Genomic DNA, 16,358 nt, shown 5'->3' on the forward strand with positions numbered 1-16,358 from the left:
TGACCAAAGATATTTCAGGGGATTAACCTGTTTTACCTGGGTAAGTCACTAGATAGTTTCAAATGTGTTAGGGAGCTCACCTTGAGGTCAATTGAGCTGCGTATGTATTTCTCATACCCTCCCTCTTCCTTGTGGACAGCAAAAGTTGCCCATGGCTGGAGCTGGACTCTGATACCCTGTGGAGTTTAATCCCATTATGTTGGAGTATGAAGGGACTTTTAAAAATAACTAAGTGCCACTCCCATGGTTGTCAACGGGCACTGAGGCTGGACGGGCGAGTGAGGTGGCCCACAGAGGTCAGACCGCCGTAGCCCGGTCCTGAGAATTGTGCCTGGGACTCAGGCTTCTTGCATGCATTCGATGACCTTCTCATCGAGCTGGGTCGTGCGCTCCGCCAGTGTTTGAAAAGCAGAATCGGTCCCCTGGTTCGCAGGAAGCTTCGGGTCCGCCCTCTCATTCCTGTCATGCCCCCACAGGCCAACTTGCCCCTGCTGCAGCGCGAGCTCCTGCACTGCGCAAGGCTGGCCAAACAGAACCCTGCCCAGTACCTCGCCCAGCATGAACAGCTGCTTCTGGATGCCAGCACCACCTCACCTGTTGACTCCTCAGAGCTGCTTCTCGATGTGAACGAAAACGGGAAGAGGCGAACTCCAGACAGGTGAGAGGGAGGAGGGCCCTGGACTGCCCGTGGCCTTTTCCTCCCATCTGTGCTTCGAAGACCTGTTTCATGTCCCGTCCGGACTGCTGGGCGTGCCACCCCTCCGGCGAACGAGCGGTGAGCTCGAGTGGCCGTCCGTATGCGCGCGCTGGCCTGGGATCTCTGGCCTGTGTCCGTCAGGCTGTTGTGCAGGTTCGTCTTGGCCCCCTGTAACAGTAGAGCCGAAGGTCATGAATGATACTCAGACGGGCTAAGTGCCGCTGGTGGTTCTTAGAAACACAGTCAAGATGAAAATTCTCATTTATTACATAATTCAACCCAGCCACGTATTTTGCCCTTCCCATGTGAGGAAATTTGCCCTTCCGAGTTTTCTCGGAACGTGAGGGTTTTGAAAGCGGGCCTTTGTGGGTTGCTCAGTAAACACAATTCAGTAGCTATTGAATTGGGGTTTAGGGGAGTTAAGAGAAAACTTCTGGGAAGTTAGATGAGATGAGTGAAGATTAGCATTAAGAGAACTAATGGCATTTTTGTTGAACAGTTTATCAGGCAATATTCATTCCATCAGGCACACTGCTCTCATAACTGAGAATTCTGAGAAATGTAAAATAAAGCCCCTTCTCCATTCAACCCTACAAAGTAGTTGTTGAATAAGCCGTATTCGCGAAATTCCCCATGCACCTATTAAAATGATTTTCTCGAGTACCTCATCCTCATTTACAAATATTTTCTAATATAGGAATTTGAAGTCTTATTAGCAGCATCTTGCATCATATTTGTAAAAATATGGGGGCGCCTGGGTGGCTCAGTTGGTTAGGCGACTGCCTTCGGCTCAGGTCGTGATCCTGGAGTCCCTGGATCGAGTCCCGCATCGGGCTCCCTGCTCGGCAGGGAGCCTCCTTCTGCCTCTGACCCTCCCCCCTCTCATTTGCTCTCTCTCATTCTCTCTGTCTCAAATAAATAAAATCTTTAAAAAAAAAATGTTTATATTTGTAAAAATATGGAACTGTATTGAAATGAAACCGTGTTCAGAAACGTATTTGTCATATGCTTTGTTTCCTTTCTCTCCTTATCCACTTTCTGTCTGCATTTCATCAGGCATGAGTGAAACAGCCTTTGAGAGGTTAACATTCTGGCACAATTATGTTCCAGATTCATAGGAGCTTTTGATCTTGGAGCTACTCAGAGACATCTATCTGTGACCGACTTAGCTACCCTTAAATGTATTAGCTGCTTTGCAAATCAGAATGTTATTAAAAGCCAGCCAGTTTACATACAGTTATTACATAATCCTCTGTTAAGCAGTTTTTATGCTACAGTCTCTGGAATTTTTCTCCTCTTGACATAGGACCTTTTGGTAGTTTAAAATCCGAAAGCAAAAGGTTAAACATTATTTTACTTCTGACAAGCTGTAGGCCCACCTCCAAACATGATCTGCCAACGAAAAACTGCTTTCTCGTTTTTGCAAGCCATTTTTCCTTAGTCATATTTAAGCATTTAGCACTTCAGCTTTGAAAGTCAGCTGCTTAATCCAGGTGTCTGAGTGGCGTGTCCACATGATACTGAAAACCAAGAAGTGGCCAGGGATAGATGATTCACGTGTGCCTTCCTGTCAGATGCTAACCCCTGTACCCTGCAGGAAATCCGTACTGTGTGCCTGTATGGAGATGTTGCAGCGCCATTTTTTAAGGATAATGTCAAAGGATTAGGGAGAGACTGGACGGACAGTTGCGAAGAAAACATTTATTTGGGCGGACGCTAGGGTACCAGGGAAAGCTTTGGATAGCTGTGATAATCCTATAGGCAAAATTGGAAGTGTTCTAGAAACCCCAACTGCTAAGTGACAGACCAAACTGTTTCATTCCCTTCTCTATATCGCAGCCATTTCCCCACTGATTTTCTTTCCCAGTGTTTTATATTTGAAGGTGTTGTGCCTGTAGGCTTTGCTTGGATGATGCTGAGGTGAGCCTTGAGCAGCATGCTAACACGGATATGGAAACCTCCTGTAAATTCCACAGATAATCAGCATTTTTGTTTTGGTGATCTGTAGCTGCGTTGTGCATGCACATTTGCATTTGATCAGGTAGAACTTTCTTAAAAGAGTCTCCGATCTTGTTCTCCCTTCGATTATTCATAGGCAATTGCTGGAGTTCAGAATTCACACAGTTGCTCTTTGACTGGAACATTGTTTTTCTAGTGGAACCCTGAAGTGTGTGTTTTAATGGAAGGATGGCAAATGGATTTCCTTAGAGTTAGGAGGACGGGTAATGAGAATATGTTGTGTAAATACATTTGTATCTTGTGGGAATATGATCAGAGCCAAGAAAATATGGGTCTCTACAGTATTTTTTTGCATATATTTTCTGCATCTTGTTTGCATATGCATTTTCCTCTCCTCTGGTTATTTATCTGTATATCCAGATCTACTATATGAAATTTTATAGAGTATGGAGCTGACAGCAGAGCTTTTTTTGTTTTACTGAATGTTTTGTTGGTGCATATGGTCTGACATGGATGAGCAGCCACGGTGAGATTTTGGAGTCTATTAAACTGGCTCATTAAAAAGATCAATCTGTTTCTGTAATAACACTGGGAACCATCAGTCACTAAAAGAGGGAAAAACTGACACCTGAGGAGAAAACACATTTTGGTAATTTGTTCATGACATGTCACGAACAAAAGAGCGCTCTATATTTTGTTTACAACTTTGGGGGCTTAAATTCTGTGACGATTGCAGATTTAATCTACTAAACAATCATCATGTGTTTCAGGGATGGGTTGTGGCAAATTTAACTTTCTTTCATCCTTAAATATGATTGCCACTGGTTATGTTTCTTCTTTTTTTAAACATTATTGTTATTTACAGAGAAATGAAGACTCTGAGGGAAATCTATGAAATCATTTTTTTTTTCCTGTAAGAAACAGTGAAATTTATTCTACTCTCTTTTTAAAATATCTCTAGGGTGAGCTTCTGAACAACTATACTAAATTTGTAGGTCTGTGGTAGAATACTGTGGAACCCAATTTAGAAAAAGACAATTTTCATTTTAAAATCATGCTAGTTTTTCCTAAAATACTAAGGAAAGTAAATAGAAAATTCTGATTTCTACTCTTTGTTAATATTTAAGAGTTGATTGGTTATAGTAGACCTTGGTTTTGTCATTCTGTGTTGGGAGAAGCTGACAAAGGGGATAGGAACCTTCCTGGCGCTGATTCAATGAAGTGACTGCTTTCAAAGATAAGACTAGAAGCTAAGAGCGCTCTCTAAAACTTCTCGCCATGACAGTCATGAAGACACTCACACTTTCACACGGAGTTGAGGAGAGAGAGCAATTAGAGAAGGCTGCATTCTTTTGAGACAACAAAATGCATAAAAATTATTAAGGTGAAAACACTTGTGTTAATTATCATTGCTGTCTGTCTTTTCTCACAGCTTTGATCCTGCAGCTTTTTTTTATAATTCATCTTTAATATTACGTTTCCATCTGTTAATGCTCATTTTCTGACTCAGAATCTTTCTCGTTTAAGAAATCAAGCTCAATGATCTTTGGGTTTGTATGGGTAACACTGTTTCTACCTCTATCCCTTACTATTTCAAATGATCGATGTTAAGTATTAATCCTCTTCTTATATATCATCATTTTAATAGAACTATGCTTTAAATCGTTCTCAGCTTAACACATCTAGACTTTATTATGTAGGCCACACGGTTGCATTAATATGTATTTTCTCCTCCCTCAATAATTAAATATTACTCTCTAAAAAGACTTGCTTGACCTTTAGAATTCTGTAGCTCGTCAGCTGGGAGGGATCTTATGGATCTACCAGGCCAACCCTTTCTCTTTACGCTTGAGGAAATGATGGCCCAAAGAACTTGCTTAAAGTCATGAAGCTTCTTAGGGGCAAAACCAGCCTATTTACAGACCTGGAATCTTGCACAAAATATGTTTTAATGTGCAGTTTAAATAAGGAAAGCTCAACTAGGAACTAGGATTTTTTCCCCCATTACTTTCCCTCATTTATTTCTGCTGAGTAATTGCTCAATTGGGTAAATGCGATGGTATAATATTCTGGGGGTTTATAAATCTTTTTTAATGACAGAGGATCCACAGTCAGCCAGGTCTCCTGGCTTAATGAGTAAGTTAAAGAATGTTGAGGGTGGAGGGTCAGAAGGTAGTCATTTTTTTTTTTTTATTCTTATGTTAATCCCCATACATTACATCATTAGTTTTAGATGAAGTGTTCCATGATTCATTGTTTGTGCACAACACCCAGTGCTCCATGCAGAATGTGCCCTCCTCAATGCCCACCACCAGGCTAACCCATCCTCCCACCCCCCTCCCCTCTAGAGCCCTGTTTGTTTTTCAGAGTCCATCGTCTCTCATGGTTCGTCTACCCCTCCGATTTCCCCCGCTTCATTCTTCCCCTCCCGCTACCTTCTTCTTCTTCTTCTTTTTTTTTTTTCTTAACATATATTGCATTATTTGTTTCAGAGGTACAGATCTGAGATTCAACAGTCTTGCACAATTCACAGCACTTACCAGAGCACATACCCTCCCCAGTGTCTATCACCCAGTCACCCCATCCCTCCCACCCCACCCCCCACTCCAACAACCCTCAGTTTGATTCCTGCGATTAAGAATTCCTCATATCAGTGAGATCATATGATACATGTCTTTCTCTTTTTGACTTATTTCACTCAACATAATACCCTCCAGTTCCATCCACGTCGTTGCAAATGGCAAGATCTCATTCCTTTTGATGGCTGCATAATATTCCATTGTATATATATACCACATCAGAAGGTAGTCATTTTGAAACTGTGTTGGTTGAATATGTAAGATTTGTCATCGCAGCTGAACCAGCTAGGCCCATTTTTCCATTTCTGTAACATAAATGGGATTTCAATATTTTTGTGTTTCTAAAAAGAAAAGGTAGGTGCACTTTACGATGAATTGGAGGATTAATTGGCTATGCCAATCAGAATTAAATTTGTATTGTTACTGCGTTCAGTTTTCTGTGACAAAATGTAGGGAATTTGTGTTACATTCTTTACAGGCTAACTCAAGCAGTATCTACTATTTGAATGAAAGCTTCCCAATCATAAATATTAAAAATAGTTACTATTTTACTGAGCACTTAAGATGTGACGAGTCTCATGCTAAGTAACTGACATATTAATATATAGTGATTTCCCCCCATCTGTGGGGCATACGTTCTTTCCAATGGATGCCTAAAACGACAGATAGTAAACCCTATATATACTATGTTTCTTCCTATACGTACGTACCTATGATAAAGTTTAATTTATAAATTAGGCAGCATGTTATTAACCACAAAAATAGAACAGTCATAACAATGTTCTGCAGTAAAAGTGATGTGAATGTGGTCTCTCTCAAAATATCTTCTTGTACTGTACTCTTCTTGTGATGATGTGGGACGATAAAATGACTATGTGATGAGATGAAGTGACGTGAATGACGTAGGCGTTGCGATGTCACGTGAGGCTACTACTGACCTTCAGACCATACGTTAGAAGGAGGATCATCTGCTTCTGGACTGAGGTTGACTTGGGAACTGGAACTGTGAAAAGTGAAACCACAGATGAGGGGAGACTGCTGTATATCTAGCACTTTATTTTCTACCAGGCCTATTGTGTAGAGGCAGGCTGGGTAATGTGTCTGAGGTCACGTGGCTCATAAGAGGTGCACTGATGGGATTCTGCCCCCATGGTCTCTGACTCGAGCATCTGTGATCTTAGGATTATGTTTCTTGCACCAGCCGTGGAATGCCCCACCTTGAAAACAAAGTGATTTAATTAAGTTATTAAATGCCAAATATGTGCTAGGCTCTCTGTGTGGATTTTTTCAGATCGTCCTTGCTAGCTCTGAGACGGTCATCCTCATTTTGTGGATGAAAACACTGAGGCACATAGCAGTTAAGCTTTCTAAGTTCATACGGCCAGCAGTTAGCAGTGCCAACACCTGAAGCCCCTGCTCTCTTGAGTGCACATTGCGGAGTGAGCTTTACTCCTTCTAATGTCCCAATCCACCCTTGTACTGTTTTTATGCTACCTGCCAAATTCAGGTCCTGCATGAATGTATAGAAACCTTACATCTCTAATTAAATTGTGTTTATGGTAAAGATTAATTCCCAGCACACTTCCAAAAAGAATTTGTCTAGTACTAAATGATAATCTTATGGGGAGGGTTTTGGGGGATCGAGGATTATCTCGGTCATCTTTGTATTCCTGGTAAAGCTTAGGATGGTGCACTACACACATACTGGGTGTCTGAACCAAAACAAAGCAAAACACCACACAGCACAACACACAACACACACAACAATGCCAACAATGCTACTTGAACAAATAAAGTTTAGCATTTAATGCAATCATTTCCCATAGTATACCCAGTGTTCTGTCTCTCAAGAGGCTTGCTTGCTTGCTTGCTTTCTTGATTACTGTCTTGCCTTCTTTTGTTTTAAAAGATGCATCTCTGAAACACCCACAGCAATGAAAATAGCCATGTGTAGTCCAGGAACAAAATGCCATGATTGGTTCACTGACCAGAAAAAAATGGAGGGTTCCAATTGGAATTTATAGATAACTGATCAGAAAAAGAAAGCACAGTTGCAGATAGATAGCAGGAGCAGGGGAAATTGAGTACCTTGCAGTGGCCAGTAATTAGGAAAGGCAGGGGGACAGCCAGTAGCTAGCTGAGCAGGTGGCAAGCTTGAGGAGACACAGGAGGGAAGACTCAGATGGCTCTGTGAACCTACATACTGTAATCCTTGAAGGGCCACAGGTGTTGTGGCTGTATGTCTGGAGTGGCAAACACCCACCTGCATCTTACTCGCTCCCAAAGGTGTTATTAGCATGTGCTGCTCGGGAGGATGGCTCCTGGGTGCTCCTTTAACCATGGAGAGATCACGTGTGTTAGAAAAGGGAAGGAAGGGGGCGCCTGGGCGGCTCAGTCGTTCGGCGTCTGCCTTCGGCTCAGGTCATGATCCCGGGGTCCTGGGATCGAGCCCCTCATCGGGCTCCCTGCTCAGCGGGGTTCCTGCTTCTCTCTCTCCCATTCCCCCTGCTTGTGTTCCTCTCTCGCTGTGTCTGTCTCTGTCAAATAAATAAAATCTTTAAAAAAAAAAAAAAGGGAAGGAAGATGTGCTTAATATTAAGTTATTAATGTCTTTGGGCTCTTTAAACATAGAACTATTACCTCCTGAGATTTAAATCTGGACTTCTAAAATACAAGAATAAATATATGTATCTTACTGTTGTGAGTATCTGCTGGCATGTCCGCCCTGGCTCTGGCTGAGACTCTGGTCGAGTGGGACAGTGGTGTGAAAGGCCGAGATAAGGCGTCCTGGACTAGGCAGAGGGACCTGTGTGTTAGAAAAGGGAAGGAAGGGGGCGCCTGGGCGGCTCAGTCGTTCATGATCCCGGGGTCCTGGGATCGAGCCCCTCATCGGGCTCCCTGCTCAGCGGGGTTCCTGCTTCTCTCTCTCCCATTCCCCCTGCTTGTGTTCCTCTCTCGCTGTGTCTGTCTCTGTCAAATAAATAAAATCTTTAAAAAAAAAGAAAAGGGAAGGAAGATGTGCTTAATATTAAGTTATTAATGTCTTTGGGCTCTTTAAACATAGAGCTATTACCTCCTGAGATTTAAATCTGGACTTCTAAAATACAAGAATAAATAAGAAGAAAGTTGTAGCATGACTTCTAAGTTTCTGCTTGGATGACAATTGACTGGTACGGGAAGTACCAGAGAAAGATGAGGTCAGTTTGGACATGTTCTCTTTGAAATACTTGTGATAACTCAAAAAAGTGAGCCCCTAAAGCAGGTATTTATTTATACAGGGAGCAAGATTAGAATTACTAAGTTTCTTCCTTGCCATCTTAAGGCTTATTATGCTGTACTGATTTGCGCTCCCTAGAACAATCTTTAATCATGATATTTTCCCCACATAAAAAATTTTTTTTTTAAACTTAAGTCTATTCTAGTCATATAGGGGATTGCTCCTTTCCTTCCATTTATTGTCATGATTTTATAATATTTTTCATTTTTCCCTCATTTCCTTGAATGTTACACTGTTTTTTATAAATAGGGAATATCAGTGCACACTAGCTAGTCACGACTTTTGAAATATTTTATGTAGAGGAAAATGTTTAAAAACCATACATTTTCTTTCTAAAATTGTTCATAGCCTCTGTTATTGAGGAGCTGGGGGGCGAGGGAACAGCCTGAGATGGGGTAGAATGTAATTTAGGTTGTCTGTTAAGTTTTGTTGTGTTTGTTTTAACGTTTATTATTTCCCATTCATCCCATTTTACTGAGCAGGAAACTGAAGCCAGAGGTTAACCTTCCCAAGGTCACACAGTTGAGTCCTGAGTGGCCCTTTATTATTAGGGCCATCAGACTCTTGAGAAGTGATTGGGATCTAAATGTTGAAGTGGTTGGATTATGTTCAGGAAAATTTCTCTTGGTAGGGAGAGAGAATATTCTCAGGCTGATTTAAAAAACAAACAAAAAAATGCCTTCCAGAAATCTCTGAGACATGACGGACTTCCCACTAGAATTTGAGTTATTTCAAGAGTATGCTGGTATGGGACAATGAAAAGTAATGGGACAGTTTGTTCGTTTAGCCCAATACACTTTGGAAGGGCAACATAAAAAGAGCTAATTTGGAATTTGCTCAAGCAAATGAGGTGTAGATAGTTGTTGGCATTTCTAAAGACGAAGACAGACAAATAGCAATTAAGATGTTTTAGTTACCTTTCTGGACGTACATCCTTTGAATAGGGTTGGCTTTATAACCAGACAGGGTGATTTGTGGAAGCACCAGGGAAACCTTTCATAGCTTTGTTTCTATGAGCCGTGAATGTTTTAATGCTTTGCTGTTTAAAATATAACTACCTTTGTGAGGTGATGAGTTTTATTGTTTTGATAGCTAGCAGAGGGATAGGACAGCAGGGTCCTGATAGAAATGATAGGACAGACTCAGGACCTAGCCCTGCTTCAGATATTACCGTCCTTGCTTTAGGGGGAAAAACCTCTTTTTTCATAATAATGGGTCAATGAAGTAATAGCACTGATCAGGCAGCTGATCTGAGGGTGAAGGTGAATAACATATATCCAACCACTTTGGAAATTATGAGAATTCTTCCAATGCTGTGTGTTGCTGTTATTGAACAAGGAGAGGCAAAACCTGTAAGTCGAGGTGGTTTGACAGCTGGGTCAGAGATGTTTGCATATTTAGAAATGCAACAGGGATTGCTCTAAGGTATTTAGAGGATATTTTCTATTTTTGCGTGCACACACACACACACACAAACAGCTACAAATAAATTGTTCAAAGCAAAGAATAGAGAAGTTCTCTGTTGGCTAAAGTGGTTGACTTGGACACAGTTTGGCCAGAGAAGCATTAGCCCTGTGTGTTTCAATCATAACCATGATGTCTTAACTATGCCATTTAGATGTAAATATAGAATAATTGAATTTCAGAGCTTTCAAACTAGGGGAGGGACCTCAGAAATCATCTAGTCCAGTGGTTTTCAAACTTGATTTTAGCAGCAGACTTTGTCCTTTAAAATGAAACCTTAGGTGGAACCCCAAACACTTGTAAAACAGAGAAGAATAAGTGGGTTCCTCTGGCCCTTGAAGTCTTGATTGTTTGGGGGGAAAATTCTTCATTGCCTGCAGAATCCCGTAAAAGCACCTCAGGTGGCACAGTTTGAAAGCCACTGATCTAGTCCAACCCTTTCATTTTACAGATGAGCAAACTGAGGTCCAGAGAGGTTAAGTGGCTTGCCCAAGGTCATACAGCTAGTCGTGGAAGAGCCAGGACTAGATCTCAGGTCTCTTGATTCCCAGTCCAGTGCTCTTTCCACTACACCACCCTGCCGGTAAGGTAGGTGCTGTGTTAGCATTGTGTTCATAGCTACTAATAGTCTTCAGTATTTGCCAACTGATTTATGCTGGTGATGTGCATTGAATGTTGAAGTGTTTTATGGAGAAATGTATAAGATATAAAAATATAGATTAGAATGGCAAATTTGCTCTTAGAAGATAAATTGATAGCTAGATTGTTCCGTTTCACTTTTAAAAATTATTTTAAAGCAGTGCATTCAGGTAGTATCTGAGATATATTGGGCATTTTCATCTGATATCAATGATCAAGATGGATGGAGTCCATATGTATCAGATACCTACTTTGATGGGAGCAGCATTGACTTCTGGCTGCTACTCTCTTGGGGACTGTGCCCTGCTGTCATTTCCAGTGTTGACCAGGCTCCTATTGCTAGAATAGTGCATCTTTCTTCAGCATGTAGTGGGCATATATTCATTTCACATTAAACTCTGCAGTTCTTTGTGTGCTTGGGCCTTTTGCCTCTAACTCCTCTTTCCTTCTCAGTCTGGTGTGTGTAAATTGTCACTGGGGCTCTACCCTAAAGGGACGTACAGGATGGTTCATGGCAGGATCTTATTGCTCTGATCTCCGTATCTCTTTTGTTGAGTTAGTTTCCATGCAGATGAGTCTGGTGTTATCAGACAGAGAGTATCCTAGACTCTATCTAGGAAACTAGGAAAAGTGTCTTAAAAGGCCTCTATGCTATTGTTACCAACCTAAAATCCAAAAGGCATGTAGAAATCTACAACTACTTTGATTTGGTAGAATTCTCATGGAGAAATTTCCTGGGGAAAGTAGATATTATCACTGGTCTAAGGATAGAGTGCTGGTCTTGTGAGGAGAGCTGAATACAAAGGAAACAGTGTAGGAGCTGTGATTTCAGTCCAAGTTGGGATGTGACTCGTTCCTATTATACTGAATATATTGAGTTAGTCTCTAAGAACAGAGATATATCCAGGCCCCAGATATTTTTTTAGCCCTATTTCTGTGTGAGAATCTAGGAGCAGTGATTAGTTATCAGGGCCTCATTTGTAGACCGTATTCCTTCTGAAAGCCAAGTTCAAAGCTCTGTATATCACATCATGAAGTGCAGTCAGGGTGTGCCCATCCTGCCCAGAGACCTGATGACAGGTCACACCAGCTCTCTGGGCAAGGGGCTCACTTCTAGGTAGCTCTTTCTGACTGCCGGGGAGGACCGTATCCACGTCCCAGACGTTGCATTGCTTTATTGTATTAGTTCAGTGTGATCAGACCTTGCCAGTAGAACTATCGGTGATGATGGAAATGTACCATTATCTGTGCAGTCCAATACCATAGCCATAGGCAGTGATGGTGAGTACCTAAGATGTGGCTACTGCTCATGAAGAACCAAGTTTAAACTTAATTTACGTTAGCTTCCATTTCAACTTAAACAGCCGCATGTAGCTATTCTATGGGACAACACAGCTAGCTCTTAGATGTTTTCTGACATGAAATTCAGATGCCGGGTTGGATAAATGGAATGGGAATCCCTTCAGATTTCATCAGGAGAGGGATGCCATACCAACTTTGATGGATCTTCACCAAAGACAGTTGAGTTTTAGGATAATTTGTTTGAAATCAAGTACTCGTCTTTTTTGAATAAATGCGCTAGCTAGAGGGGGAGATTAAATTTCCTCTTACTTGTGACCTCACCACACATGCGAGCTACAACCGGAAAGATATCTGCCAGTTTGGTGAGGAGTGAACCCATTTTCTCATGTGTGTGGTCTTGCGATGACTTAGGCCTCAGCACAGGTTTCAGTGAATTCCCAGAGGTCTTCTGGGAAGCCGAGTTTAGAAAGTTCCTGGCCAGTAAATAAATATTCTGTTTATATTGTAAGTTCAGATGTGAGTATCTGAACTATGCTGGCTTCTGAATAACATGATGAAATTTTTTCTTCTTCCCCCTTTAGAACCAAAGAAAATGGCTTTGACAGAGAGCCTTTGCACTCAGAACATCCAAGCAAGCGACCATGCACTATTAGCCCAGGCCAACGGTACAGTCCAAATAACGGCTTATCCTACCAGCCCAATGGCCTGCCTCACCCCACCCCACCTCCACCTCAGCATTACCGTTTGGATGATATGGCCATTGCCCACCACTACAGGGACTCCTATCGACACCCCAGCCACAGGGACCTCAGGGACAGAAACAGACCTATGGGTAAGACTGAAGGATCTGTTCACTTCTTAAATGGTATTGGATGCTTGAAGACTCACATCATTACTTCTCAGCTGAACTTGAGGCTTGAAATCTGTGATAGGGGTAAAAATTCTCTCTCTTTATATTGTCTCCTTTATGAGAACAGTTGGTTAATAAGAGTATGTTCTTTAACAGCTGTGCTTTCTCTCTCTTAATTACTTACGGTCTTTATGATAGCAGACTAATTTTTTTTTTTTTTTTGGAAAGGGGCATCTAAATTAATATAAAAGTCTCAACAAATACAAAGTGAATTTTTAGTTTTCTTTTTTTAACATTAGAGATTTCATATTCAGCCTGTCTGCCACAAGTATTTTTTAAAATGTTAACATGTTTCTTTTCTTTCATTGTACTTTTATTTCAGATAGTCTTAGAGTTCAATTTGATTTTTCCAGTCTTCGCAGTACTCTGTATTTGAGAAATATGAGATTGACTGATGTCTCTGACTTAAATCAACAGATGTTCTTTGAGGAATGGTTTGGTACTTTTCTCACCTGCAAGTGACAGTGATTAAATTTAGTATTGACAGTTTTGTGTCATAGATCAAAGTACCAAAGAAAGAATGAGTTTAGGTAAATATGTGATCTGTTTCCTTGTGTTCATTCCTTCTTTACATAAAACTATTGAAGGGAAGAATTTAGGAGACATTGCCTTCTAAAGAACAAATATCTGCCATGCAAAATAAGAGGGAAAGTGAACAAGGTAAGATTTGATACCGCGAGATCAGGGGTTGAGGGAACAGCATCAGAGCACTGTTCCCGGGCTCTTTTTTAATTCTTCATTTTGGCAAATAGAGCTTTTGGTAAACTGAGAGCAGTCGTTACTCCTTTCTTCTTTTTCCATCTCCTGTGTCCACCACTTACCAGTAGGACTTCTTTAGTCAGCTAATTGCTGCCGAGCTTTCCTGACTCGTAGAGTTGGTGGGCAGGGTAGCAGAAATATCAGGGGATGAAGTCTAAGTGGAAAACTAGAACACAGGGCCGAGGACGCAGAACTCTGGGAACAGTGGTCAGCCAGTTATCCACTGCTTGAATAGCAGGCACAGTGTTTTTAGCCAGAGACAGAGATAATGTGATGAGCAGAAGTTTATGTAAGCTTTCTCACTAGGTTGCTAGCAAACAGGGCTGCCATATTTGGGTCTTTTTGCCTTTTCTACATTTAACCCACCAAATTTTGTTCAGAAAATAGAAAAGGAGGCTCAGGGTGAGGGGAGGGGCGATGATTGAGGCCCTGGTTGTGAGACAGTCAAAAAGTAGTTCTGCTTCCCCACAACAGTCACTGCTACATTTCTATAGTGTGTCAGACAGATGGCTAAGCCTATCATTTGTGCTTTCTTAATAGCCAGTCTGTCTCATGTTCTCTCAGGTACTATTTCTGAAGAGCTCTCGAAAGTGGTTATGTCATTTTTCAACCTGGATCAATATTTTGATGCCCCCCATCAGATGTGGTAACAACCTCATTCTAAGTAAAGGTCTTGCCATTTATTTATGACTTTAGGCCCCCAAACCATGATTGCTCATTTTCAAATAGAAGTGGACTCACCAGGTCATTGTAAGACCAATTCAAGATATCCTGCTTTTGTAGGTGCTAGGAAACGGCCTCTTTGTTAGGCAGCAAATGCTATTTTATAAAATATCAGTGCCAGTGCACTATAAAGTAATCAGCAAGGAAGTAATTAGGCTTATGTGCAATGATTATGTTTTCATCTGGTAATGTAAACTATCCCTTCATGAATCATATCTATACCTACTGGTTTTATGTGATTTTTCTTCAGACCACGTTCCTTACCTTTTAATTATATTAGCTCATAAAACCAATAGTGCTAATCTCTATAAATATGTGCAACTACTTAACCATCCCTAAAGTCTGGCACAGTTTAGTGTGTGTTAATGTAAAATAAAATCTTGATGTATGAGTAACAAATGGTGGTGTTACATCAGGCTGCCATTTTGAGAATATAAAAATTGTCATAAAGGTATACTTCGTCTAGAGTGACTTATAAATGCCTATTATGTAGAGACATACACTCACTAGAATCTTTTAATAAAATACCTTTACAAACAGCATTAGTTTATAAGTAAACTTAAGAGTTTTAGTCTAGTTAGCTAAAATCTTCTAAACTATAAGAACTAGTTAGGATTCAACATTACTGTCAGATTGCCCACAAATGGAAATATGCTCTTTAATGATTATGAGCTATTTTCCCCTAGTATATCCCTTTGGTATTATGAATATAAATGAAAATTGTGTGGTGATGCATATTTAAGTATCTGAAATAGAGAAATTAATAAATGCAAAATTTTGAGTTGACTTAGATTTTCCTTTTTAAAGATTTGATTCTATCTAACAAATGACCTTCAGAGTTCAGAAGCAGCAAATGATATATTTTCTTACCAAGTACTTGGGCTCAAACATGTTTCTAATGTACTTTTCTTTTTTTTTAATGAGATGAAGCTTAGCAGTATTCCACAAATGTTGGAATCTCATTAGCCACAGACATCCTGTGGCTCATCAATATTACTCCAGGTGTTAGAGCTTGTATCATCATTGACATAGGTCTGCTGAATTTTTGAAACTTTTTTTTAAGATTTTATTATTCATTTAGAGAGAGGACAGGAGCGGGGTGGGAGGAGGGTCAGAAGGAGAGAGAGAATCTCAAGCAGACTCCCTGCTGAGCGTGGAGCCTGACCCAGGTCTGGATCTCACAACCGTGAGATCGTGACCTGAGCCAAAATTAAGAGTCAGATGCTCAACTGACTTAGCCACCCAGGCGCTCCTGAAATTTTTGAGACCTCTGGAGTTCTTGGTCCTTAAAAGCAAATAGTAAGATGCCTCCTTTGTGAAAGTCGATGCCATATTTATATCTTCATCACTCTCTGGTTGTTTTCTGTGATGACTCATTTCAGCGGTAGTGTTTTTATTTCCTAAAACACAAGCAACAAATAAGTCAACAAAAATTACATATTTGCAAACATTTCAACTTGAAATAGTCACAACTGAGTAATAACTAAATATTCTTTTCCCCCAATGTCTTTTCTATTATGCAAATTAACACATATTTGCAATTTTACGTTTTTACCAATAGGTGGCATTGACAATTTTAACTTTAAAAATGTATCTCCGAACATGTTCTAATTAGATAAGAATGATGTGAAGTGTTTTATATTTAGCTTTTTATTTAATCTGAGAAAGTTCCGTCGTGTTCGTGCACCTCCATCAGCTATAAATTAAGTTGCATTTCATGGTTGGCTAAAAAGAGTCATGTGACTCATCATCTTTATTTCTCTATATCAGGTAAAAGAGGGGACTTCCAACCACTCTGACTTCAGGAAAGTGAAATGCGGTATCTCCTAAGTCTCATTGTCCTCTAACTCCCCCATGATGCCCTTTTGAGAAGGAGCCTACCTAGGTGTCTAGAAGCCCAAACCATGCCAGACTTAATTTGCTATTCAGAGTAATGGTGTGAGAAGTACTAACCAAAAAGGGGTTTTAATCATTTAAAATGGAAAATATTGCCATAGTCCAATGCCTTTCTTTTCTAGTAGAAACTAAGGTGTTTCCTCCATAATGAAT

General features: G+C 40.6%; 1 protein-coding gene across 1 annotated transcript in view; it reads left to right on the forward strand.

The window, feature by feature from the left end:
• Window positions 1-16,358, forward strand: part of RUNX1T1 (RUNX1 partner transcriptional co-repressor 1) — a 135,465-nt gene that overhangs the window by 86,537 nt on the left and 32,570 nt on the right. Inside the window, 2 exon segments of the mRNA XM_064588137.1 lie at window positions 477-658; window positions 12,499-12,749. Coding sequence (XP_064444207.1) covers window positions 477-658; window positions 12,499-12,749 — 433 coding nt within the window.

This window comes from Mirounga angustirostris, unplaced genomic scaffold (genome assembly GCF_029215605.1).
Source record: "Mirounga angustirostris isolate CCGP_5_RB_7025 unplaced genomic scaffold, mMirAng1.0.hap1 SCAF_4, whole genome shotgun sequence".
Taxonomy (NCBI): Eukaryota; Metazoa; Chordata; class Mammalia; order Carnivora; family Phocidae; genus Mirounga; species Mirounga angustirostris.